This window comes from Oncorhynchus mykiss, chromosome 27 (assembly GCF_057628025.1).
Source record: "Oncorhynchus mykiss isolate SJ-2025 chromosome 27, ASM5762802v1, whole genome shotgun sequence".
Classification (NCBI taxonomy): domain Eukaryota; kingdom Metazoa; phylum Chordata; class Actinopteri; order Salmoniformes; family Salmonidae; genus Oncorhynchus; species Oncorhynchus mykiss.
This window is the reverse complement of record NC_143048.1, coordinates 35,642,226-35,670,066: the sequence shown is the minus strand read 5'-3', so window position 1 is coordinate 35,670,066 and position 27,841 is coordinate 35,642,226. Positions and strand designations below refer to the sequence as shown.

At 46.7% G+C, this 27,841-nt stretch overlaps 1 protein-coding gene across 7 annotated transcripts in view; it reads left to right on the top strand.

Annotated features, from left to right (window-relative positions):
* The first annotated feature begins 913 nt into the window (after positions 1–913).
* robo2 (roundabout, axon guidance receptor, homolog 2 (Drosophila)) overlaps positions 914–27,841 on the top strand; it is a 586,853-nt gene continuing 559,925 nt past the window's right edge. For all 7 annotated transcript variants that reach the window (XM_090223920.1, XM_090223916.1, XM_090223918.1 and 4 more), the window contains exon 1: positions 914–1,862. In XM_090223920.1, coding sequence (XP_090080046.1) covers positions 1,739–1,862 — 124 coding nt within the window. In that variant the 5' untranslated portion in view covers positions 914–1,738. The remainder of the gene's footprint in view (positions 1,863–27,841) is intronic.

Below are 27,841 nucleotides of genomic sequence, written 5' to 3'. Positions count from 1 at the left end.
GTTAGGGATGGAAATTTCAGGGTTTTCCTAAGCCAGGATTCAGACACACGGCTAGGACATCAGGGTTGGCATGGTGTGCTAAAGCAGTGAATATAACAAACTTAGGGAGGAGGCTTCTAATGTTAACATGCATGAAACCAAGGCTTGTACGGTTACAGAAGTCAACACATGAGAGAATCTGGGGAATAGGAGTGGAGCTAGGCACTGCAGGACCTGGATTAACCGCTACATCACCAGAGGAGGAGTAGGATAAGGGTACGGCTAAAGGCTATAAGAACTGGTCGTCTAGTACGTCCGGAACAGAGAGTAAAAGCATGAAGTACTTCAGTCCAGGACTGATGTTTTCAATTTCAAATTGGCTTTTTGCTTTTTTAAAGTAAAAACAAAACATCACATTACAGACACACCTTGAAAAAACTGTATTTTTAACAATTCTGTAACTGATTTATGATACAACTAGCAATCACCACACTGGCAAAATTCAACGAAGTAATTTCTCCAGTCAATGAAGACATTTCTCCAGTCAATAAAGACATTTCTCCAGTCAATAAAGACATTTCTCCAGTCAATAAAGACATTTCTCCAGTCAATGAAGACATTTCTCCAGTCAATAAAGACATTTCTCCAGTCAATAAAGACGTTTCTCCAGTCAATGAAGATGTTTCTCCAGTCACAGTGGATGTTTGTGAAAGCCTTAAAAAACAGCTTGTTAAGTGGTGTGTTGTGGCAGCTGAGGGGTTAAAAGCTTTCTCACAGGGCTCTCTGACTAAGACTGCAGGAGAGTGTGAGCCCTTGGGGCTGTCATGCCGCAAACTTTTCTTCCTGGAATTAACAAGAGAAACTCATGAGCACACGTGGAGCTTCCCGCAATGCACAACAGAGAGAGAGCGAGAGAGAGAGAGAAAGAAAGAGAGAGAGCAAGAGATGGGACCATGTAAAGGCACTTCCAAAAGATCTCCTCTCATCCTCCCTCTCTTCTTCCTTCCTTCCTCTCCTCCTCCTCGTGCTGCTCTGCCAGTAAAGCCTGTTCCTGCTCACCGTGGCCAGGCTGATGTGCGATGCAAGCAGCTCCATGTGAATGCCTTTTTGCTCTTTATAAATAGCAGCTGTACGGCTGCCGTGGCTATCAGGATCAGGGAGTGATCTCCTTTTCTACTCGTTCCTCTCCTCCACACTCCCTTCAGTCCTCGTGCCTGCCTGTTTGTGTTATTTCTCACACTCCGCTACCCCACACATCCCTCTCCAGAGGGCAGACTGTGGGTTACGTTCCCTCTTCTCCTCGGCTGGGCTGTGTGGGATTCGGAGTCAGAGCGCTGAGAGATGTATTCCCTCTGAAACCAGGAGTGAGGGGGGGCAAGAAGTAACTCTGCAGCCGTAGAGGCAGCATCGGCGTCGACAGCGGTGGCAACAGTGAGCGTGTGAGAGAGAGATTAGAGTAGTGGAGCACTTTGCTGAGCTGAGCTGTGCCATAGCGTGTTCCGTCTGGCTCCGTGCGCTCTGGTGAGGCAGGGGCGTCCAGGAGGGGAGACATGTGGCTCAGCCCAAAGCCTCAGGACCAGGACCAGTGACGAGCAGCCCTCAGCAGCCTCTAGCAGTATGGCAGAGCCAGAGACCCACTGATGATTCCAGCCTGACTGATGCCAGCCCATGTGTGGGTTACCATGCGCCACAGCCACGCCGCACCAGAGGGAAACACAGCCATGTGATAGTGGACTCGGTCGAAGAGCAACTCTTGGACATGTTTTCCAGGGAAAAGTTTGTATTTTTCTCAATTTTTGAACTTGTTTTGTTTCTCTTGGTGCTGTTTGGCGGTCCAGAGCTCAGCCACCAGGCAAGGACTAAAGCCAGATGGAACAAGGGGGGTAAGTGATGACCTGCTGGGATGTTTGATGATTTGGTTGGTGGTCTGAGGTTCAGGTCTTTGATTCGTCTGTCGTAGTCTGTGTTTATTGAGCTGATTGAGAGGTCAACGGGCACCCAATGTGAGACATCTTGGGTGGGACAGTGATGAAAACATGGATGCCATTTCCCATCATTGCCATCCCGTGTTGCCCTTGCCCCAAGACAGAGAACACCTTTTGGTTGATATCTTTTTGCTAAATATGGTGTTTTTATTCCTTTCTCAATAGAACATTTACACATTTGATCCTCCAAGCTTTTAAGTTTGTGTGCGTGTGCGTGTATGTGTGTGCAGACTGTGGTCTGCCAGTGTGTGTTGAGGTTCACAGGGTGTGCATTTCCAGGTGGGACATAATGCAGATGTACAGTAAGAAAGTGTTAAAACCAAGCGAAGGGGAGGGGTGCATCTTCAATCCATTTCTCAAAGCCCAGGGGAGTGTGTGACAGATAAAGACAATCTGAACACCCAAGCATCTGGGATTCTGTGTTAAAGACCCAGATCACTAGTCTGAGTAGAGGTATTAATAATTTCTCTAACCCTCCACAGGAGCCCTCTTCTCCCTCCTCCTCTCTCAGCATTTAATCCCCTTTGGATTAAAAGAAACCTCTAATCTTTGTGCTGGTGCTCTGATGCATCCGTGAGAAGGCTGGAGATGCTCTCTGCAGCCCATCAGCGTTGTTAGCTCTCATGGCTCCTGCTTAGCGGAGTGTGCCTGTCTTCAAAGAGAGAGCCTCGCTCCTCACCATCCATTTAATGATTCCTCCTCTCCTGCTCGCCCGCCCGCCCACCACTGCTCCCTCGCTCTTTACTCATTCTCTCACCCTCTCTCTCTCACCCTCTCTCTCATTCCTCCCCTCGCATCTCCCTGCTGTCGTTCCTGCTCCCTCATTCTTTACTCATTCTCTCACCCTCTCTCTCATTCCTCCCCTCGCATCTCCCTGCTGTTGTTCCTGCTCCCTCACTCTTTGCTCATTCTCTCACCCTCTCTCTCTCACCCTCTCTCTCATTCCTCCCCTCGCATCTCCCTGCTGTCGTTCCTGCTCCCTCACTCTTTGCTCATTCTCTCACCCTCTCTCTCTCACCCTCTCTCTCATTCCTCCCCTCGCATCTCCCTGCTGTCGTCCCTGCTCCTACACTCTCCTCCCATCCATAGAAGATCATTAATGCACAGGATTCCTGAGTTAATGACATTGACCAGTCTCTCAGATAGGTGTGCAGTATATGTTCACACTGAGCGATGGATGAGCAGCTCCTTCTGAAGTTCCTATTTTCTCCCCTGCCAGACTCCCATTTCACGCACGTTTAAAACATTCTTTACATGAGGGATGGGTTTTTAGACAGACAACCTTCTCACTATTCTGCCTCTGCATGAGAGAGGCTCCCAGGTATTCCAATGTTGTGTCTAGATGTGGCAACATCTGGTATACCATAGTGGTTTTACTACTATGAAGAAGCAGGCAGGAATTTTGAGATTACGATATTCATTTTATAAGAACAAGTACACATACCAACCTTCTTTAAATTGGGAACATCGTCAGGGGAAAATAATAAGAAAAAACAGGGAAAACCTCTGGGTTGAGGCCAAATATCTCCAGTGTCTGAATTGTAATATGTAAAAGGTTTGATGTAGAATACCTCCAGTGTGTGTCTGAATTGCAATCTGTAAAAGGGTTGGGGCAGAATATCTCCAGTGTGTGTCTGAGTTATAATCTGTAAAAGGGTTGAGGCAGAATATCTCCAGTGTGTGTCTGAGTTATAATCTGTAAAAGGGTTGAGGCAGAATATCTCCAGTGTGTGTCTGAGTTATAATCTGTAAATGGGTTGGGGCAGAATATCTCCAGTGTGTGTCTGAGTTATAATCTGTAAAAGGGTTGGGGCAGAATATCTCCAGTGTGTGTCTGAGTTATAATCTGTAAAAGGGTTGGGGCAGAATATCTCCAGTGTGTGTCTGAGTTATAATCTGTAAAAGGGTTGGGGCAGAATATCTCCAGTGTGTGTCTGAGTTATAATCTGTAAAAGGGTTGAGGCAGAATATCTCCAGTGTGTGTCTGAGTTATAATCTGTAAAAGGGTTGGGGCAGAATATCTCCAGTGTGTGTCTGAGTTATAATCTGTAAAAAGGTTGGGGCAGAATATCTCCAGTGTGTGTCTGAGTTATAATCTGTAAAAGGGTTGAGGCAGAATATCTCCAGTGTGTGTCTGAATTGTAATCTATAAAAGGGTTGAGGCAGAATATCTCCAGTGTGTGTCTGAGTTATAATCTGTAAAAGGGTTGAGGCAGAATATCTCCAGTGTGTGTCTGAATTGTAATCTATAAAAGGGTTGAGGCAGAATATCTCCAGTGTGTGTCTGAATTGTAATCTATAAAAGGGTTGAGGCAGAATATCTCCAGTGTGTGTCTGAGTTATAATCTGTAAAAGGGTTGAGGCAGAATATCTCCAGTGTGTGTCTGAGTTATAATCTGTAAAAGGGTTGAGGCAGAATATCTCCAGTGTGTGTCTGAATTGTAATCTATAAAAGGGTTGAGGCAGAATATCTCCAGTGTGTGTCTGAATTGTAATATATAAAAGGGTTGAGGCAGAATATCTCCAGTGTGTGTCTGAATTGTAATCTATAAAAGGGTTGAGGCAGAATATCTCCAGCGTGTGTCTGAATTGTAATATGTAATTCTGGTGGGAAAGTAGCTCCAGTGTGATATCCCAGCAATCTTTATCCCTTGGTGAAACGGAGGCCAGTGACCTCCCCTAGTGTAATTAGGCCATCTATCCCCTGGCCATGTGCTGTGTGCAGTTGGACCAATCACCCCATAGCCTAAGCACAAGCTCTGCAGCCGCACAGCTACACATGCCGAATTACAGCCCCATATCCCGTTTGAAAATAGTAATTTTATCCATGAATATGGTGAGATCAGTGTGGGTTAACATGTTATGGGTATGCTGCAATTACCTGCTTGGGATGGAGTTGGCAAAACTGCAGCTGCTTTATTTTGTATTTCAGTCCAATGTCATCCAATGTCAATGTCTGTCTAGCTCGTGAATGTAGTCACCTTTATGTAGAGGGTTGTCCTGAGGACAAGCGCACTTATATCAGTTTTGATATGGTACAGATGTAGGGTGGATGACAGATTACGGAGGTGTTACCCACTCAATGTCATCCCTCAATGTCATCCCTCCCCTGGACAGGCTGTATATCCCCTCCAACCTGCATGGTATTCAGACCCCCCCTCCCCCCATAAGGCCCTGCATGGTATTCAGACCCCCCCTCCCCCCATAAGGCCCTGCATGGTATTCAGATCCCCCCTCCCCCCATAAGGCCCTGCATGGTATTCAGAACCCCCCCCCCCCCTCCCCCCATAAGGCCCTGCATGATATTCAGACCCCCCCTCCCCCATAAGGCCCTGCATGGTATTCAGACCCCGCCCCCCCTCCCCCCATAAGGCCCTGCATGGTATTCAGACCCCCCCCCCCCCCCATAAGGCCCTGCATGGTATTCAGACCCCCCCCCCCCCCTCCATAAGGCCCTGCATGGTATTCAGACCCCCCCCCCCCATAAGGCCCTGCATGGTATTCAGACCCCCCCCCCCCCCCCCCATAAGGCCCTGCATGGTATTCAGACCCCGCCCCCCCCCCCACCATAAGGCCCTGCATGGTATTCAGACCCCCCCCCCCATAAGGCCCTGCATGGTATTCAGACCCCGCCCCCCCATAAGGCCCTGCATGGTATTCAGACCCCCCCCCATAAGGCCCTGCATGGTATTCAGACCCCCCCCCCCATAAGGCCCTGCATGGTATTCAGACCCCCCCCCCCCCCATAAGGCCCTGCATGGTATTCAGACCCCCCCCCCCCATAAGGCCCTGCATGGTATTCAGACCCCCCCCCCCCATAAGGCCCTGCATGGTATTCAGACCCCCCCCCCCCCATAAGGCCCTGCATGGTATTCAGACCCCCCCCATAAGGACCTGCATGGTATTCAGACCCCTCCCCCTCCCCCCATAAGGCCCTGCATGGTATTCAGGTAAGAGATACTGGGGTACAAAAGAGCAAGAGGATAACAATATGTGGTAACAATATGTGGATGAGGTAGTTGGGTGTGCTATTTACAGATTGGCTGTGTACAGGTACAGTGATCAGTAAGCTGCTCTGACAGCTGGTGCTTAAAGTTAGAGAGGGAGATATAAGACAGTGATTTTTGCAATTGTTTCCAGTCATTGGCAGCAGAGAACTGGAAGGAAAGGTGGCTAAAGGCTTTGGGGATGACCAGTGAAATTTACCTGCTGGAGTGCGTGCTATGGGTGGGTGTTGCTATGGTGACCAGTGAGCTGAGATAAGGTGGGGCTTTACCTAGCAAAGACTTTCGGTTACTAGTCCAATCTAGAGCCAGTGGGTTTGGCGACAAATATTTAATTTTTTAAAATTATTTTTTGTGCCTTTATTTTACTAGGCAAGTCAGTTAAGAACAAATTCTTATTTTCAATGACAGCCTAGGATTAACTGCCTGTTCAGGGACAGAACGACAGATTTGTACCTTGTCAGCTCGGGGATTCGAACTTGCAATCTTTCGGTTACTAGTCCAACGCTCTAACCACTAGGCTACCCTGCCGCCCCAATATGAAGCGAGGACCAGCCAACGAGAGCATACAGGTCGCAGTGGTGGGTAGTATATGGGGCTTTGGTGATAAAACGGATGAGACTGTGATAGACAGCATCCAGTTTGCCAAGAAGAGTGTTTTAAGCTATTTTGTAAATGACATCGCCGAAGTCAAGGATCGGTAGGATAGTCAGTTTGACGAGGGTATGTTTGACAGCATGAGTGAAGGAAGCTTTGTTGCGAAATAGGAACCTGATTATTGATTTAATGTTGGATTATAGATGCTTAACGTGAGTCTGGAAGGACTCTGCCCTAACCTTAAACCCAAGGACCGAGTTTTTGGAAATGCTGGGTTAGGGGTTAAGGTTAGGTTAGTGTAAGGGTGAAAGTTGCTAATTAGGCAAAATGCTAATGTTGTCCATGATAAGATGTGAACACGTAACCTTTGGGTTGCTAGATGTTCACATTAAAAGCTAACCCATCCACCCCGACCAACCACCACCCTTTAGTTTTTGTCTTAAGTAACCTTCTGTCTTGTGTATCCATGCCCCGGATTTTCATTTACCATGTTACGTCTTGTCTATGAGACCAGGTAGGGCTGGTTGAGAGGGAGGGAGAGAGAGAAGACGGCTTTGCTGTGATATCACAGACTGAGCTCCACGTACAACAGATGAAAAGTGAGCTCACTCCGGTTCTGGAGGCTCATTTTTCCTGCTGGCTCCGACCCCTGACTTACTAAAGAGAACCTAGCTGAGGCAACCCCTGGAAGAATAATGCTACACCACAACAGTGCACTGCTCTCTCTATCTCTCTCTTTATTTCTCTTTCTCGATCTCTCCCTCTCTCCCCCACCTTTCTCTCTCTCCCCCCCCCCCCCCCCTCCCACTCTCTCTCAGCTCTCCTGTGACTGAGTGTCTGTGTTGAGGATGGGAGAAGGAAGAGGAGATTTATAGAGCAGGTTTTTTAGAAGAGTTATGAATTTTCCCTCAACTTCCTGCCCATATGGGGTCTAGTACCACAGATTGGGCCAAGCCGCCATGCCAAGAACAGGGATGTCCATTATTCAATAGGTAGACAAGTGATATCAAACATGTGCGAGGGAAGTTGTGTTTGTCATTTATTTTGTTGTGTTCCCTAGGCATTGAGTACCTCACATCATACGACTCTATAGGTCCACAAGGCTGAATAGGGAAATTCAATTATTTTGTCCATTTCCACCAGAGTTGATGCAGTTCAGTATTTTTTTTATGATGAATTATAACTTATTATAACTTATAACTTATTTGACTGAATGTGTTTCTCTGTATGAGGTAGACTCTTCACACACCAGGGCAAGATGTACTCTGGCTTGACTGGATTGGTATTATATTGTACCTCTTTATTCTGCAGTACCTCTATATTCTATAGTACCTCTATATTCTATAGTACAGTACATCTATATTATACAGTATAATTTGTCATTTATATTAGGATCCCAATTAGCTAACGCCGTACCGTATCATCCATCCACACAATGTGAAAATTCCAATTTTGAACATGAATACCATCCAAAACGTTTGTATTTAGTGAAAGTGTACTGAATGTATTGACTGGGTTTTGATTAGGATGAGTCATATGAAATGCTGCCAGGGCCAGTGACAGGGTCCAGGATTCTTCAGTGAAAAATACATCAAAGCAGAGCACAATAAACCTCTATTTAATTCAACAGAAACATAACCATTTGTTTTTTTTAGTTATTATAGACTTGAGAGATGGAATTACTGATTAAATAAATGTGTAAAGCACCATAGCTTTGGATAGCTCTGCTCTCCCTCCCCAGGTCTACCCCCCACCGTCATACAGTACACCATAATTGCCTCATTCCACTCATACTCTCGCTGATGAAGCCTCCATCTAATTGCAGTGGAAATTGCACCTAACAATAACAGTCTTTAATGGGTGAGTTTCAGACTGTAAATATGACACTGTAGTGTGATGGATAGGAGCAGGTGAGTTTTACTGCCAGATACGCTTTCACTCTGGCCTTTTTATCCTTGGATACAGTGTAGGGACGGACTGTGGTGACTTTACAGGGGTGCCTTCTCACATTCATTGCCGCAAGTGCACATGCACACATGCACACACACTTAAAACATACCTTGGTGACTGGAAAACCATTAAGGGCAATATAGACGGGTTGGTTGTTCAGAAACAACGGAGTTGGCTTAGATTGTTGACAACATGTTGCGTCAAAAATGTTTATTGAAAACATAAATACATTTGCAGAATGAGCACTTGTTTTCTCTCAAATACATCGTTGCAGTTGTTGGTTAGCTAGCTAGAGAATTTTAGCCATACTATCATTGACGTGAAATCAGTCAAAACACCTCAAAACAAGACACGATATCAAGAACATGATGAAACGAGCTGAAATGAGCCACTTATGATTCCCCAGATGGCAGTTTCTTGTCATTGTTGCTAGCAATCTGGCCATCCAGAATCACAACAACACGCTGACTTCTGCCCCATGGAAGCACACACATCGTTTTCGTGACTTTGTCAGCTAACCCATCTATGAAGTAAGGTTATATTACAGACTGTATAAGTCTCTGCTCCCTGTAATAATTGTCAGTTCTCTATGCCTTGTACTGGTATGAATGTCAGCCATTGCTGTTCCTTCATCTTTGCATTATTCAGTGAGTCCCCAGCACATAGAGGGTGTTTCCCCCTGCAGTTAGCTGACTCTCATAGATCATGTGGAAGGAATGTATGGGGTGACCTCATATACTGGCATTTGCATCTTATGGAATTGATGATGATGGCAATGTTGTTGTTGATGATGACGGTGATTGAGAACATCATCTTTCTTGTTGCGTTGATATTGTTGACTTGTCTTTTTTTTCAATATTCAATATATTCAATATTTTAACAATATTTTCTCATCCCTCGTTCAAATCTCTCCTTTATATAACAATCCAAGACATCCCAAAATGCCTTTAGAGCAAGTTAGCTTTGTCCCAGTGTATTTTTTTCTGCTGTTGCCAAGGTAATGACGCTGCCAGGGTCAAAAACAGCAATCCTCAGAGTGGACATAACACTTATGCTTCTCCCGTTTCTTTACCAGTCAGTCTTTCTCTCTTACTCGCTCCTTTTACTGACTTGCTTTCTCTCCCCTCCATCTTTCTCTCTCTCTCCCTCTCTCTCTCCTTCCCCCGTCTCTCTTTGCTCTCTGTAATAAAACTTTAAAGAGATAAGAAGCTTTTTTTTACTATTTCAGGGTCACCATTATCCTGAATAATGCATTGACAGGTGAAGAGGAGTTTGAGTTCTGTGGAGGATAGAAGCACAGGCTTCAATTAAATTATACATCATTATCACAGCTGGCAAGCCTGGCGTGGCGTTCGCTGACTCTCGCCTCCTCTAAATGTTCCATGTTTCTGTCTTGTTCAATATTGTGTGTGGAGCAACAGCAGATTCTTGTTCCAGTAGACCTGGCCTGGGATGCAGATGAGACAGACTGGATGGTACTGTAGAAGGAAATGGTAAAGCACCCTCTGTATCAGATATGAAATGGCTAGCTAGTTATCGGTGCATACTAGTGTCATTCAATTGGTGACGTCACTTGCTCTGAGACCTTGATGTAACTGTTTCCTTTGTTTTGCAAGGCCCGTGGCTTTTGTAGAGCGATAAGTAATGATGCTTTGTGGGTGATGGTTGTTGATGTGTTCAGAGGGTCCCTGGTTTGCGACCAGGTTGGGGCAAGGAGAAGGACAGAAGCAACACTGTAACAACACAAAGCATCATTACCTATCATTACCTATCCAATGCAACATATTGTCATATACCTCAAGCAATTTGCAGAGTTCAGAGAAGTATCAAACATTTTGAAATCTAAATCAGATTTGAGTTAACTTCCCTAGCAGAAGTTCATGAGTCCAGTCTTGTGTGACATTCAGAGCTGTTATTACCTGTCCTGTGTTAGTTCTGCATTATTAACATTGTCCTCATCCCACTAGCTAATTAACCCCCAAGCCCTTCATTTACCCACTAATAGTGCACAATAATGAATTTACTGCATGTGCTCATTACTCAGATTGATGGATTAAGATAACAGTTGTGTTATCAGTCCTATTTAAATATGGCATTTTCAATGGGTTATTTCTTCACCAAATCATCATCTGAAGCTTGGAGAACCAGTATTATTCAGAGTTCCTCAGCACCTCCTCAGACATTCTGGCTGAGTCTGAATGATGGGGGTTGTGCTATGATTGCAAACAAGTCCTGTAGAGATATTTTGCACTTTAAACTCACATTTGAACCAGCCATTAATTTGTTAGGGTTTGTTAGTCTCTTTTTTCTGCAAAGTGTTCAGAGGCAAATCAAAGAAATGCAGCACTTGTTTTTGTAGCGAAGCGTTGCCATTTTATGCCGGCTGAATTTCAATTAGAGAAAGGCTGTGATTGTGTAATGAACACCTGAGCGTGACTGTGATAATCTTGGCCTCTGTCGTCGTCCTCCTGTGAAAGGCCTCTCCGTGTGTTGGTGTATGGTGTTGATGGTATTGTAAGCTCATATTTAGCGGTGCTTTAGGCCCCTGTGCACGTTTGTGATGTTGAATTAGAATGTTTATTGTCGCTTTGCCTGCCTTGGAAAATATTTCCCAATCTCTGTGTATGTAATGTCTGGTGCGTCGGAATATTAACATGTTCTCCCCTCTCCCCACTGATGCCCTAGCCTCGCAAGCTGCTTGATCTCGCAAGTTTACAAACCCTGGAAAGTCTAGACTTTACCTGGGCACAAAACAATAACTTTTGGAATATTACCTTAATCGTCTGATTACAATTATTCAAAAAGACCTCAGATGACACAGAAGGGATTGTGCAGGCACAAAGGATAACATATATAGATGTGCCTCAGTATGCCGGAGAGGACATGAGAAAATGTGGAATCACATTGGAGTTTAATAGACTGGCGGTGCCACTGCAGTCTAGTCTTTGGGAATGATTTTGCTAGTGTTATATATTTGTACTATTTCAACTGTAAGTGGAGGGTATGTAATGACAGAGAGAAGTTATATGAAACCTTGGTCGATTGTGAAAGATGACGGCGAGGGAGCATGTAGACTGAGGCTCGATTAAGAGTTTAATGACTGGTAAAATTGTAGCGCTCCATCCAAGGTGACCCTGCAGAGTGAGGTTTTCATGCCACAGAGCCACAGCCAGATGAAAAGTGAAGGTAATCCTTCCTACCTTTCTCCCTGATAGCTGTCACCTGCACAGGCATTGTCACCCAGGCCCAAGGCATGTAATTACACCTTTATTGGCTTTAGGAGGCCTGCACCATTCATTCTCAGCATAATCTCAGACTACAGCACAGATACATCACGCCTGAATGAAGGCCTGCCTCTCTCTCTCTCTCTCTCTCTCTCTCTCTCTCTCTCTCTCTCTCTCTCTCTCTCTTTCTCTCTCTCTCTCTCTCTCTCGGCCTTTGGAGCAAGGCGTTAATGGAATTTCATGAATTCAGGTTTGATTCATGGTTAGTAGGGTGTTAATGCCTTAATGTTATTTAGACATAGTAATCTCAGTATAACCTAGACTTAACTCCAGGTCTGTTAGTTGAAAGACCAGGCAAGGGTAGAGAGTGAGAGGAGAGCACAAGCTTGTGTCTGGGTCGACTGGCAGCCAGCCTTGACACCATTAGCTTCGGTGACACATTAAGGTTCTGTTCGCCGTGTAATTTGTTTTGTCTGTCAATTTGATGGATGTCTTGTTTGCCGAAACTTCCTCACACAATGGAAAACGGTGGCTCGAGGACATTGTTAAACGCACTTCAGACAGGGAGGCAGGAGGCATTTGTTTTCTCCAAACAGGTTTTTAGTGTTAATGAGTGTAGTCAGCAATACGCTGTGGACGGTGAGCAGAACCAGACATGGGCTAATTAAAGGTGAAAAGCTAATTTTGGGGAGAAGGGCAGGGTCAGGGGGCTGGGACGAGGGATTGGGGGGTAGGAGGAGGACGAGGGAGCTGGGGGAGGATGCCCAGGGACATGAGCTTGGAATAATTTCCTCAGATCAGTGTGGTGAATAAGTGCTGCTGGTATTTATCACCTGTCACTCTGCACTCAACCCTGGCTCCGTTCCCACCCTTTCATTCACCTTAAACGTCACAGATTACACTCCTTCTGGTCTCTATTGGCCGTTTCTGAGTGTAATCCAAGCCAGTTTTATGACCTTCCAACAACTTTGCATCTCAATAATTTTTTTTTCAATATTCTTTACCCCCTTTTTCTCCCTAATTTGGTTATTACAATCTTGTCTCATCGCTGCAACTCGCCAACAGGCTCACGAGAGGTGAAGGTCAAGTCATGCTTCCTCTGAAACATGACCTGTCAAGCTACGCTTCTTAACACCCGCTCACGTAACCAGGAAGCCAGCTGCACCAATGTGTCGGAGGAAACACCGTTCAACTGATGACCGAAGTCAGCCTGCAGGCGCCCGGCCCACCACAAGTTGTCGCTAGAGCGCAATGAGCCTCCCCTAACCCGGATGATGCTGTGCAAACTGTGGACCGCCCTATGGGTCTCCCGGTTGCGGACGGTAATGACACAGCCTGGGATCAAACCCCAGGCTATAGTGATGCCGCAACACTGTAATGCAGTGCCTTAGACCGCTGTGCCACTTTGGAGGCCTTACATCTCTATTTCTATCTAATTCCTTTTGTGTTTATAGTGTTTTCACAGTTGGACCTGTGAATGAGCCAACCCGGGCAGAGAAGCAGGGGAGGGGGCATTTTCCATCATTCAAAAATTTGAAATGAACTAGTTTGAATAAAGTTAATTTAAATAATAAGAGAGAAAATAGATTAAAAGTTAATTAAATAACACCACCAATCTGAAAGGGCACTTTTCTCATAGAAGGACAAAAGGACAGGTGCTCAGGCAGACCTCAATCTCTGCACGTGCCTGGCTCACAGAGAAGGCTGAAGCACGGTTGGACACCGCTGCCTTCTGTCAGGTGACAGCTCGTGGAGACAGCAGAGGGCTGGTGTGGTTTATAAATGTCACGTCCTCACCACTCTCCTCCAGCCCTGCGCTGTGGGGAACCATCAACAGAGACAACAGCCAGTGATTTGCCTTGGCCACTCAGCTAAGGAAACAGCTCTGTGATAGACTGTCGGCTCACATTAATGATCCAGCGCACACTTACACTTGATTAGGGGTGAGAGGACATTATAATAAGCATGGATAGGGATGTTGTAGGGTCGGAAATCAGGTGCCACACTTTCTTCCCTGATCTGGCAGCTTTACTGAGGTAGAGTGAGCGAGGGAGAGAGTGAGCGAGGGAGAGAGGGACTAACAGATATATCACATTCTTAAAGGCATGGTTTCCCCACCGTCTCTCGGTGTGGGGAAGATACTGTGTGACAGTTGAATCTTTTCACTGCTCTAATCCATGGAGCTGGGATGACATCTTATTTAGGTATCAGCACCAGTGCGTTACTGTGATGATAAGAAGATGCAACTCTGCAAGCTTTTTTTTGAACGGTTTTAGAGCCCAGGCACCAAGCAGTCAGCAAAACACCTCTTGGAAGGAAGAATTCCCTTTTCAATGACAGCAGAAACAGCAGAACAGATACTGCAGGCCTATGTTGCTGAAACAGATACTGTCCTAATCTCTTCATTCATTCACAAAGCTGTCTATTTAACCATGACATCTTGCCAAGTGAAATGAGAGACTTGCAGCGCCACAGAGAAACGTTTCAGGAGAGAGACCCTGGGATTATTCAAATGGAGAATGTGGGAGAATGAGCTTTGCTTTCTTTCTCAATGTGTTTGTTTATTTTTCCGTCCTTGTAAATGTGGAGCCAGACTAATCTCAGAGGGATATGCAGATGGCTGAGAGGAATGACTGTCTGGCTCCCTGCAGCTTCTATCCTACAAATACAATATATCTACTTAAGAGAGATGGGGATATTTTGATACAAGAAATACTGTGTGGACTAATTGTGTTGCAGTAATATACAGTGACGAATTAGCTTTGCTTTCTTTCTTCAAAACCTCATGGTTTTGTTCCCCAAAAATCCCAAATATGTATAATAGCTATGAAAAATGAGCTTGAAGTAGAATGTCAGAGTTACTTATTAGTGCAGATGTCTATGATAATTCAATAAATATAGATATTTTTTCATTATTCCTTATGATTTGCATAAGTGAAGTACAGGTGCTCATAGTTTTACCCACTACATAGTTGTACACATATGGTTGTGTATGATGTCTGTGGCCCATAGGGACTCATACCTGCTGATGAAAGGGGAATAAACATGGCAGCTTCCTGCTGATGAAAGGGGAATAAACATGCCAGTTTCCTGCTGATGAAAGGGGAATAAACATGGCATCTTCCTGCTGATGAAAGGGGAATAAACATGGCAGCTTCCTGCTGATGAAAGGGGAATAAGCACTGCTGCTCCCTGCTGATGAAAGGGGAATAAACATGGCAGCTCCCTACTGACAAAAGGGGAATTAACATGGCCAGCTCCCTGCTGATGAAAGGGGAATAAACAAGGCCAGCTCCCCTCAGTTAGTTCAGAATTACTGGAGGCTGAAGCTGCTGCTCCAGTACTCTTGCAGGGCTAATCAGGGTCTCCAAGGTGTCATGGAAAGCTGGAGGAAACTGTTCCAGCATATAAAGACCAGCTCAGGAGAGGTGTCACCGTTACACTGCAAAGGACCTCAGAGCCAAACTGCAGGGCAGCAATCTGACGGGCAGGTTCCATCCCAGTTGTACACAAATAGCTGCTGACTGGCATTGTGCACGGCAAGAAACAACTCTGATTGTCTCATTTGTGCTGCTATTACTCAGTGTTTTGAAAAAGAGACAAGTTCCTCAAGCACTTATTCGGACAACCTGAATAATGCAGTACGGACAACCTGAATAATGCAGTACGGACAACCTGGGTAATGCAGTACGGACAACCTGGATAATGCAGTACGGACAACCTGGATAATGCAGTACGGACAACCTGGATAATGCAGTACGGACAACCTGGGTAATGCAGTACGGACAACCTGGATAATGCAGTACGGACAACCTGAATAATGCAGTACGGACAACCTGGGTAATGCAGTACGGACAACCTGGATAATGCAGTACGGACAACCTGGGTAATGCAGTACGGACAACCTGGATAATGCAGTACGGACAACCTGGATAATGCAGTACAGACAACCTGGATAATGCAGTACTGACAACCTGGGTAATGCAGTCAGACAACCCGGATAATGCAGTACGGACAACATGGATAATGCAGTACGGACAACATGGATAATGCAGTACGGACAACCTGGATAATGCAGTACGGACAACCTGAATAATGCAGTACAGACAACCTGGGTAATGCAGTACGGACAACCTGGGTAATGCAGTACAGACAACCTGGGTAATGCAGTACGGACAACCTGGGTAATGCAGTACTGACAACCTGGGTAATGCAGTACGAACAACATGGGTAATGCAGTACTGACAACCTGGGTAATACAGTACTGACAACCTGGGTAATACAGTACGTACAACCTGGGTAATGCAGTACTGACAACCTGGGTAATACAGTACTGACAACCTGGGTAATACAGTACGTACAACCTGGGTAATGCAGTACGGACAACATGGGTAATGCAGTACGGACAACATGGGTAACGCAGTACGGACAACATGGGTAATGCAGTACGGACAACCTGGATAATGCAGTACGGAAAACCTGGGTAATGCAGTACGGACAACCTGGATAATGCAGTAGGGACAACCTGGATAATGCAGTATGGACAACCTGGGTAATGCAGTACGGACAACCTGGATAATGCAGTACGGACAACCTGAATAATGCAGTACGGGCAACCTGAATAATGCAGTACGGACAACCTGGGTAATGCAGTACGGACAACCTGGATAATGCATTACGGACAACCTGAATAATGCAGTACGGTCAACCTGGATAATGCAGTACGGACAACCAGGATAATGCTGGTAGGGACAACCTGGATAATGCTGGTAGTGACAACACTGCTGCGGTTCATTAATAATAGTGACTAAATGTTTTTGCAATCAAAGTGCGTTGGTAATGAGGAAACATGCAATTAGCATATTGGAACAGCGTTCTGATTAAGGAAAATCATCAAGTACAGAAGGATTACACACGATACACATCTGTGCTGCTCAGTGACAGCTTACTGTGCAACAGCAGCTGAGAGGACAGTATAAATGAACAGATGAAGGAACAGATGTACCTGTATAGTTTAGTACCACAGGTTGATGCCTCATTTTCCTGTAGAACAGGAACAGTGGCATGCAGTGGCATGCAGTGTTATATAGTAATATGATGAAATACCTCAGTCAGGCCTATGGTTATACTCTGTAGAATGCCAGCATTAAGCTCTTCAGTACATAGGAACGAATAAAAACCAATATCATAAAGATGTGGAACCTTGATATACCAATCACTGTGTAAATTATTATATGTTTTCCCATTGCAATGCAGCTTTGCAGCATACACTACGCCAGGGAATATAATGCAGTGAAAGAGTGATTCATTTCAGATACAGCCAGTGTGTGTAAAACCATTCTCCATACATCCATAGTGACAGACGGTGGGTGACCAGTCAGTGAGTGGGGAAGGTGGAAGACTAAATAGGTCAGCGTGATCACAGATTAATATTTCATTGTGTGTGTTATAATGGCGCCTTTTTATACTGCCTTTTTATACTGTCCTTCCTGTTCTTTTACACAGCCACCGACCACTGTTACCCTATTGGTTATTCTGTCTCTACTGTAATTCCCCTGACCCACCGACCACTGTTACCCTGTTGGTTGGTCTGTCTTTAGTGTAATTCCCCTGACCCACCGACCACTGTTACCCTGTTGGTTGGTCTGTCTCTACTGTAATTCCCCTGACCCACCGATCACTGTTACCCTGTTGGTTGGTCTGTCTTTAGTGTAATTCCCCTGACCCACCGATCACTGTTACCCTGTTGGTTGGTCTGTCTTTAGTGTAATTCCCCTGACCCACCGACCACTGTTACCCTGTTGGTTGGTCTGTCTTTAGTGTAATTCCCCTGACCCACCGACCACTGTTACCCTGTTGGTTGGTCTGTCTTTAGTGTAATTCCCCTGACCCACCGACCACTGTTACCCTGTTGGTTGGTCTGTCTCTATTGTAATTCCCCTGACCCACCGACCACTGTTACCCTGTTGGTTGGTCTGTCTTTAGTGTAATTCCCCTGACCCACCGACCACTGTTACCCTGTTGGTTGGTCTGTCTCTATTGTAATTCCCCTGACCCACTGATCACTGTTACCCTGTTTGTTAGTCTGTCTCTATTGTAATTCCCCTGACACACCGACCACTGTTATCCTGTTGGTTGGTCTGTATTTAGTGTAATTCCCCTGACCCACCGACCACTGTTACCCTGTTGGTTGGTCTGTCTTTAGTGTAATTCCCCTGACCCACCGATCACTGTTACCCTGTTGGTTGGTCTGTCTTTAGTGTAATTCCCCTGACCCACCGATCACTGTTACCCTGTTGGTTGGTCTGTCTCTATTGTAATTCCCCTGACCCACCGACCACTGTTACCCTGTTGGTTGGTCTGTCTTTAGTGTAATTCCCCTGACCCACCGATCACTGTTACCCTATTGGTTATTCTGTCTCTACTGTAATTCCCCTGACCCACCGATCACTGTTACCCTGTTGGTTGGTCTGTCTTTAGTGTAATTCCCCTGACCCACCGACCACTGTTACCCTGTTGGTTGGTCTGTCTTTAGTGTAATTCCCCTGACCCACCGATCACTGTTACCCTGTTGGTTGGTCTGTCTTTAGTGTAATTCCCCTGACCCACCGATCACTGTTACCCTGTTGGTTGGTCTGTCTTTAGTGTAATTCCCCTGACCCACCGACCACTGTTACCCTGTTGGTTGGTCTGTCTTTAGTGTAATTCCCCTGACCCACCGATCACTGTTACCCTGTTGGTTGGTCTGTCTCTATTGTAATTCCCCTGACCCACCGACCACTGTTATCCTGTTGGTTGGTCTGTCTCTACTGTAATTCCCCTGACCCACTGACCACTGTTATCCTGTTGGTTGGTCTGTCTCTACTGTAATTCCCCTGACCCACTGACCACTGTTATCCTGTTGGTTGGTCTGTCTCTACTGTAATTCCCCTGACCCACCGACCACTGTTATCCTGTTGGTTGGTCTGTCTCTACTGTAATTCCCCTGACCCACCGATCACTGTTACCCTGTTGGTTGGTCTGTCTCTATTGTAATTCCCCTGACCCACCGATCACTGTTACCCTGTTGGTTGGTCTGTCTTTACTTTAATTCCCCTGACCCACCGACCACTGTTACCCTGTTGGTTAGTCTGTCTCTACTGTAATTCCCCTGACCCACCGACCACTGTTACCCTGTTGGTTAGTCTGTCTCTACTGTAATTCCCCTGACCCACTGACCACTGTTATCCTGTTGGTTGGTCTGTCTCTACTGTAATTCCCCTGACCCACTGATCACTGTTATCCTGTTGGTTGGTCTGTCTCTACTGTAATTCCCCTGACCCACCGACCACTGTTATCCTGTTGGTTGGTCTGTCTCTACTGTAATTCCCCTGACCCACCGATCACTGTTACCCTGTTGGTTGGTCTGTCTCTATTGTAATTCCCCTGACCCACCGATCACTGTTACCCTGTTGGTTGGTCTGTCTTTACTTTAATTCCCCTGACCCACCGACCACTGTTACCCTGTTGGTTAGTCTGTCTCTACTGTAATTCCCCTGACCCACCGACCACTGTTACCCTGTTGGTTAGTCTGTCTCTACTGTAATTCCCCTGACCCACTGACCACTGTTACCCTATTGGTTATTCTGTCTCTACTGTAATTCCCCTGACCCACCGACCACTGTTACCCTGTTGGTTAGTCTGTCTTTACTGTAATTCCCCTGACCCACCGATCACTGTTACCCTGTTGGTTAGTCTGTCTCTACTGTAATTCCCCTGACCCACCGACCACTGTTACCCTATTGGTTATTCTGTCTCTACTGTATTTCCCCTGACCCACCGACCACTGTTACCCTGTTGGTTAGTCTGTCTTTACTGTAATTACCCTGACCCACCGATCACTGTTACCCTGTTGGTTGGTCTGTCTCTACTGTAATTCCCCTGACCCACCGACCACTGTTACCCTATTGGTTATTCTGTCTCTACTGTAATTCCCCTGACCCACCGACCACTGTTACCCTGTTGGTTGGTCTGTCTTTAGTGTAATTCCCCTGACCCACCGACCACTGTTACCCTGTTGGTTGGTCTGTCTTTAGTGTAATTCCCCTGACCCACCGATCACTGTTACCCTGTTGGTTAGTCTGTCTCTACTGTAATTCCCCTGACCCACCGACCACTGTTACCCTATTGGTTATTCTGTCTCTACTGTATTTCCCCTGACCCACCGACCACTGTTACCCTGTTGGTTAGTCTGTCTTTACTGTAATTACCCTGACCCACCGATCACTGTTACCCTGTTGGTTGGTCTGTCTCTACTATAATTCCCCTGACCCACCGACCACTGTTACCCTATTGGTTATTCTGTCTCTACTGTAATTCCCCTGACCCACCGACCACTGTTACCCTGTTGGTTGGTCTTTCTTTAGTGTAATTCCCCTGACCCACCGACCACTGTTACCCTGTTGGTTGGTCTGTCTTTACTGTAATTACCCTGACCCACCGACCACTGTTACCCTCTTGGTTAGTCTGTCTCTACTGTAATTCCCCTGACCCACCGACCACGGTTACCCTATTGGTTAGTCTGTCTCTACTGTAATTCCCCTGCTTTCCAGCTCTGCATTTCTCCCATTCTATTCTTCTTCGTGATTATGCTGCAGTAGCTTTAGATCACTAGGTATATGAATAGTTCATTCAGTTTAAACATGTCACGCTATTGGGACTCCAGTGACCATACCTGCAGTATACTCTTGTCCATTATATTTCCTTCTCTAAAGGTTCTTACTATGACCTTCTCTAACTTAGGGATCCACCCCTTTTTTTCAATCTTTGCCTAAAATGACATACCCAATTCTAACTGCCTGTAGCTCAGGACCTGAAGTAAGGATATGCATTTTCTTGGTACCATTTGAAAGAAAACACTTTGAAGTTTGTGGGAATGTGAAAGGAATGTATTAGAATATAACACAATAGATCTGGTAAAAGATAATACAAAGAAAAAAACAACCGTTCTTTTTTATTTTTTTGAACCATCATCTTTAAAATGCATGAGAAAGGCCATAATGTATTTTCCAGTCCAGGTGCAATTTAGATGTATGTGCAACGTTTTAGACGGATCCAATGAACCATTACATTTCTGTTCAATCTATTGTATCAAGACTGCCCAAATGTACCTAATTTGTTTATGAATAACTTTTCATGTTCAAAACTGTGCACTCTCCTCAAACAATAGCATTGTATTATTTCACTGTAATAGCTACTGTAAATTGTACAGTACAGTTCGGTTAACAATCATTTAAGCTTTCTGCAAATATCCGATATGTCTATGTCCTGGGAAATGTTCTTGTTACTTACAACCTCATGCTAATTGCATTAGCCTACATTAGGCCAACCGTCCCTTGGACGGGACACCGATCCCGAAGAAGATGAAGGTTCTTCCTATAACCTTCTCTGAAGGTTATTCCTATGACCTTCTCTAAAGGTTCTTCATACGACCTTCTCTGAAGGTTATTCCTATGACCTTCTCTAAAGGTTCTTCATACAACCTTCTTTAAATGGTCTTCTTATGTTTTTTTCTTCACATTTATTTAACTAGGCAAGTCAGTTCTTATTTTCAATGACGGCCTAGGAACAGCCCGGGGATTGGATCTTGCAACCTTTCGGTTACTAGTCCAACGCACTAACCACTAGGCTACCTGCCACCCCCTTCTCTAAAGGGTCTTCCTATGAACTTCACCTTTCTCACTTTCATCCCAATATCGTCTGAAGTTTGGTGGAATTGTACATGTCATACATGTTCTCCTTTATGTAGGTGTTTTGAGAGGAAAAGTCTATCTGTGTAAGTGAACCTGTGGTTGAATGTATGTTTGAAGCTCTTCAACACGGGGTGAGTATTACATAGGGATTTCAAAGTCAGCTAGAGACTGAGTGACATGCCCCTCCCCTCCCCCTCCCATCTTCCTACAGCACTGGGTTATAAAAGGCATGGAGCTGCAGCAGGGCTGTAGGAGAGGATGCCTGATGGTAAATCCTAAAGACCCGCTGCACATGTTTAAGTGGAGGAGGAAAAAGGAAACAGTGCTGAAGTGTTGCCTACTGAGGCTCTCTCAAGGTAATGGCAGCACATTGTTCTCTGAATTGCAGGGCAGTTGGGAGGACAGAAGAAAGGAAGGCGCCTCTTAGGAGAGAATTGGCAGAGGCTTCACAGTCTCTACTGGGACTCTCTCTGACCAGCTCCACAGTGTCTCTACTGGGACTCTCTCTGACCAGCTCCACAGTGTCTCTACTGGGACTCTCTCTGACCAGCTCCACAGTGTCTCTACTGGGACTCTCTCTGACCAGCTCCACAGTGTCTCTACTGGGACTCTCTCTGACCAGCTCCGCAGTGTCTCTACTTGGACTCTGTCTGACCAGCTCCACAGTATCTGTACTGGGACTATCTCTGACCAGCTCCACAGTGTCTGTACTGAGACTCTCTCTGACCAGATCCACAGTGTCTCTACTGAGACTCTCTCTGACCAGATCCACAGTGTCTCTACTGGGACGTTGTCTGACCAGCTCCACAGCACCATGATCCAGTAGACAGACACACAGACCCAAACTCTGTCCCTTTCAGGGCTGACGTCTCTGTCTCTGTGTTACAATCTTACACTCAGCATCAAACTCCTGATCCCAATCACAGCCTGTTTTATCTTCTCTCAACGTCACCCCAGTTCCAGCTCGGTCAAACACTACCACTCCGATTAGAGAGAGAGCTCTGTGCTTGCTAGACCTTTATCTTCCCTTGTTCCCTACCCAGATAAATGTACTCCAGAGATGGAGGGAGGAGACAGACAGGGCTGGTTTTATCTCAATCAGCAGCAGACATTAAAAAGTTCAACAGAATTTGCTGGAGTCATTGGGGTTAACTGTAAACTGTGTTACTCTGAAGAGAGTTTGTTAGAGACGGAGAGTGGATTAGTCCCAGTGTGTTCCTTCCAACTGGAAGACCAGTCTTCAAGGACAGTTGCTGAATAGGAATCAAGGAGCAGGTGAGGTTTAACAAGGCGAGATAAGGAGAAGAGGAATCAATGGTATACTTAGATATTTTGTTGGTGAGGCTGTTTTTTTTGAGTGCCATTGTGTCTATGATCAGTGTTTGCATCAGAATGTTTAAATGTCAAACCTTCATGCTTTGACAGCCTTTGACTCACACCATCACTACAAGTTGTGTGGGTAGACAGTGGTTAGTGTTATTGCATGTGTCACACACTTGGGCTGGCCCTCTTTTGTGTCATCCATCTTTCACGTTACACTACAGTACAGTTTGAAAGCTTTAGAGTCAGGATCTAGAAAAATAGACTGATGTGACAGCTAAGGGTACGGGGCACACACACTGTCAGATCCCTCATCAGACTGTCTGAACGGAGCCATGAGACACTGACAGACTCCTCTCTGACCTTGACCCAATAGCAAACATGACCAGGGCTAGCCAGCCAGCCAATCAAAGCGTCTGATTTATAGGGACCACTTACCTCCCTGATAGGGTAGCTGCCATGGTTCTTCCTTTGTGTCGTTAGCTGACACTGAGTTCTATTCCATCTCTCTCCACCATTGTCTCACGTCAGATCGGTTGAGGGACGAGCGTTACATAGGAGTGACGTCATCTGACATGATACAATGCTCCCTGCCCATGAATCCTCTGTTCCCCTCCTATGAGTTCTAACCGTTTGATCTCATCTCTCCTTAATGTCCATGTTATTCATTAATCAAGTACAGGGCCTGATTGACAGCTTTTATCACCAGTGGATCAGTGCCTGTCTGGGCTCAACTCGTCTGACTGGGAAAGACTATCGGTGCACCTGCTATCTCCTCCGCCTGCAGCCAGTTTTTACTGCCTACCAGAGGAAGGGCTATTACATCTGGGGGCTCAGCCTCAGTCTCTTATCTCTTCCATTTTTAAACATCCCATAATCAAGGAGCCCACAACGTTTCTCTGTTAATTGCTGGAGGATAATAAATTGCAGAGTTCCCCCTCACCCCTCCACTCACTAGCCCCCGCAGTAGCTCACAGACACCCGGGATATAATAATCTGCCTCCTCTTTGCTACCAGCTCTGAATCCCCTCACCCCACTGTCTGTACTGCAGATCCAGCTCTGGACCCCCCCACCCCACTGTCTGTACTGCAGATCCACCTCTGAATCCCCCCCCCATCCCACTGTCTGTACTGCAGATCCACCTCTGGATCCCCCTTCCCCCACTGTCTGTACTGCAGATCCGCCTCTGAATCGCCCCACCCTACTGTCTGTCCTGCAGATCCACCTCTCGACCCCCCCCACCCCCCACCCCACTGTCTGTACTGCAGATCCACCTCTGAATCCCCCCACCCCACTGTCTGTACTGCAGATCCACCTCTGAATCCCCCCACCCCACTGTCTGTACTGCAGATCCACCTCTGGATCCCCCCCCCCACACCTCACTGTCTGTACTGCAGATCCACCTCTGAATCCCCCCACCCCACTGTCTGTACTGCAGATCCACCTCTGAATCCCCCCACCCCACTGTCTGAACTGCAGATCCACCTCTGAATCCCCCCACCCCACTGTCTGTACTGCAGATCCACCTCTGAATCCCCCCACCCCACTGTCTGTACTGCAGATCCACCTCTGGATCCCCCCCCCACACCTCACTGTCTGTACTGCAGATCCACCTCTGAATCCCCCCACCCCACTGTCTGTACTGCAGATCCACCTCTGAATCCCCCCACCCCACTGTCTGTACTGCAGATCCACCTCTGAATCCCCCCACCCCACTGTCTGTACTGCAGATCAACCTCTGAATCCCCCCACCCCACTGTCTGTACTGCAGATCCACCTCTGAATCCCCCCACCCCACTGTCTGTACTGCAGTGGTCTGGTATTCATTCTTCACTCCAGCATCATGCATGTTGACCCAGTTTATCAGACTTTTACCTGAAAAGGGAGAGCTGAAACATGTCAGTCCCTCATGGGGAGTAATCCCATGCATCCTATTCTCTTCTTCTATCTGCCAACATGGAAGGTTGGGGGTGGGGGAGTTTTATATTTCAAATGTGGTCTCTCTCTTTGCCCCAATTTACAGGATTATTAGTTTATTACTATGAGTTGCTTACATTAAACCAGCTTTACTGTATTTAAACAGACGACGTATGAGTGTCAATTTTGCTTGATAGGATTAGGTTTAACATGTCATTTGAGTGCTTTAAAAATCTGTCCATTTTTATTTATTATTATGTTGGCAAATGCGATGCTTTCATACAGTACTACTGCATGTGACACAGTGTTGATCATTACCAGGGAAACACCCTTAGTTTTAATAATGCAAGGCTTAATGACTCTCTGAAAGGGAAATGTTGTCTTTAGGCTGCTGATGGTCTCAGCTGCACGCAGCAGTACACTATCTTATAGCTCTATCTCCAGTCTAAATGAGCTCCTCCATGATGTTTGTCTGGTATTGAACACAAGGCTGGGGGTCTTTAGAGACCCCCACCATTTTTCTCTCCTGTTCTCTCTTGTCTCTATTTATCACGTTAAGAAGAGATGTAGATTTTGATGGAGGCGTGATAGACCGTTGTTACCTCTTTAGACTGTGTTAAATGCTCACACAAAGCCATGATCACCCACATGGAGTGTTTTTTCATTGTATGTTCTCTCTGTCAACTGCTGTGTATCTCTGTCAAATATCAACAGATATTTGTTAACAAATATCTGCTGTTATAAAACCCAATGGTATATTGATATTATTTGGCTTTTGCAATTTTTCTACAGTACGGTATTTGTGAGGTATTTGGTCCCCCTCACATCCCCCCTCCCCGTCCCTCCTCCTCTGGGTACTAACTAAAGAGAGAGCAGAGCAGTCTAGGTAGACTAGCAGCAGCCACGTCAGGACCTCCCTCCCTGTGTCTCCATGTCTCCTCCCAGGACCTCTGTCTCCATGTCTCCTTCAGGAACTCCCTCTGTCTCCATGTCTCCTTCAGGAACTCCCTCACTGTGTCTCCATATCTCCTCCAAGGACCTCCCTCTCTGTCTCCATGTCTCCTCCAAGGACCTCCCTCTCTGTCTCCATGTCTACTCCAAGGACCTCCCTCTCTGTCTCCATGTCTCCTCCAAGGACCTCCTTCTCTGTCTCCATGTCTCCTTCAGGAACCTCCTCTCTGTCTCCATGTCTCCTTCAGGACCTCCCTCTCTGTGTCTCCATGTCTCCTCCCAGGAACTCTGTCTCCATGTCTCCTCCAAGGACCTCCCTATCTGTCTCCATGTCTCCTTCAGGACCTCTCTCCCTGTGTCTCCATGTCTCCTCCCAGGACCTCTGTCTCCATGTCTCCTTCAGGAACTCCCTCACTGTGTCTCCATGTCTCCTTCAGGAACTCCATCACTGTGTCTCCAAGTCTCCTTCAAGGACCCCCCTCTCTGTCTCCATATCTCCTCCAAGGACCTCCCTCTCTGTCTCTATGTCTCCTCGGAGGACCTCCCTCTCTGTCTCCATGTCTCCTTCAGGACCTCCCTCCCTGTGTCTCCATCTCTCCTCCCAGGACCTCTGTCTCCATGTCACCTCCCAGGACCTCTGTCTCCATGTCTCCTTCAGGACCTCCCTCCCTGTGTCTCCATCTCTCCTCCCAGGACCTCTGTCTCCATGTCTCCTCCCAGGACCTCTGTCTCCATGTCTCCTTCAGGACCTCCCTCCCTGTGTCTACATGTCTCCTCCCAGGACCTCTGTCTCCATGTCTCCTTCAGGAACTCCTTCACTGTGTCTCCATGTCTCCTCCAGGAACTCCCTCACTGTGTCTCCATGTCTCCTTCAAGGACCTCCCTTTCTGTCTCCATGTCTCCTTCAGGACCTCCCTCCCCGTGTCTCCATGTCTCCTCCAAGGACTTCCTTCTCTGTCTCCATGTCTCCTCCCAGGACCTCTATCTCCATGTCTCCTCCAAGGACCTCCCTCTCTGTCTCCATGTCTATTCCAAGGACCTCCCTCTCTGTCTCCATATCTCCTCCAAGGACCTCCCTCTCTGTCTCCATGTCTCCTCCAAGGACCTCCCTCACTGTGTCTCCATGTCTCCTCCAAGGACGTCCCTCCCTGTGTCTCCATGTCTCCATATGTCCTCCCACGACCTCCCTCTCTGTGTCTCCACGTCTCTACTTTGTGTCTTCTCCCAGGACCTCCCTCCCTGTGTCTCCATATTTCCATATCTCCTCCCATGGCCTCCCATCCTTTATCTCCATGTCTCCTACCAGGACCTCCCTCGCTGTGTCTCCATGTCTTCTCCCAGGACCTCCCTCCCTATGTATCCACGTCTCCTCTCGTGTCTCTGCATATCCTCTCTGTGTCTCCATGTCTCCTCCCAGGACCTCCCTCCCTGTGTCTCCACGTTTCCATATCTCCTCCCAGGACCTCCCATCCTTTATGTCCATGTCTCCTACCAGGACCTCCCTCCCTGTGTCTCCATGTCTTCTCCCAGGACCTCCCTCCCTATGTATCCACGTCTCCTCTCGTGTCTCTGCATCTCCTCTCTGTGTCTCCATGTCTCCTTTCTGTGTCTCCATGTCTCCTCCCAGGGCCTTTCTCTTTGTGTCTCCACGTCTCCTTCCAGGGCCCTTTTTCCTTGTGTCTCCATGTCTCCACATCTCCTTCCAGGGCACTTTTTCCTTGTGTCTCCACGTCTCCTTCCAGGGCCCCTTTTCCTTGTGTCTCCACGTCTCTACGTCTCCTTCCAGGGCACTTTTTCCTTGTGTCTCCACGTCTCCTTCCAGGGACTTTCTCCTTGTGTCTCCATGTCTCTTCCAGGGCCTTTCTCCCTGTGTCTCCACATCTCAACCCAGGGCCTTTCTCCATGTGTCTCCATGTCCCCACGTCTCCTCCCAGGGCCTTTCTCCATGTGTCTCCATGTCCCCACGTCTCCTTCCAGGGCCTTTCTCCCTGTGTCTCCACGTCTCAACCCAGGGCCTTTCTCCATGTGTCTCCATGTCCCCACGTCTCCTTCCAGGGCCTTTCTCCTTGTGTCTCCATGTCTCCTTCCAGGGCCTTTCTCCTTGTGTCTCCACTTCTCTTTCCAGGGCCTTTCTCCTTGTCTCCACTTCTCTTTCCAGGGCCTTTCTCCTTGTGTCTCCACT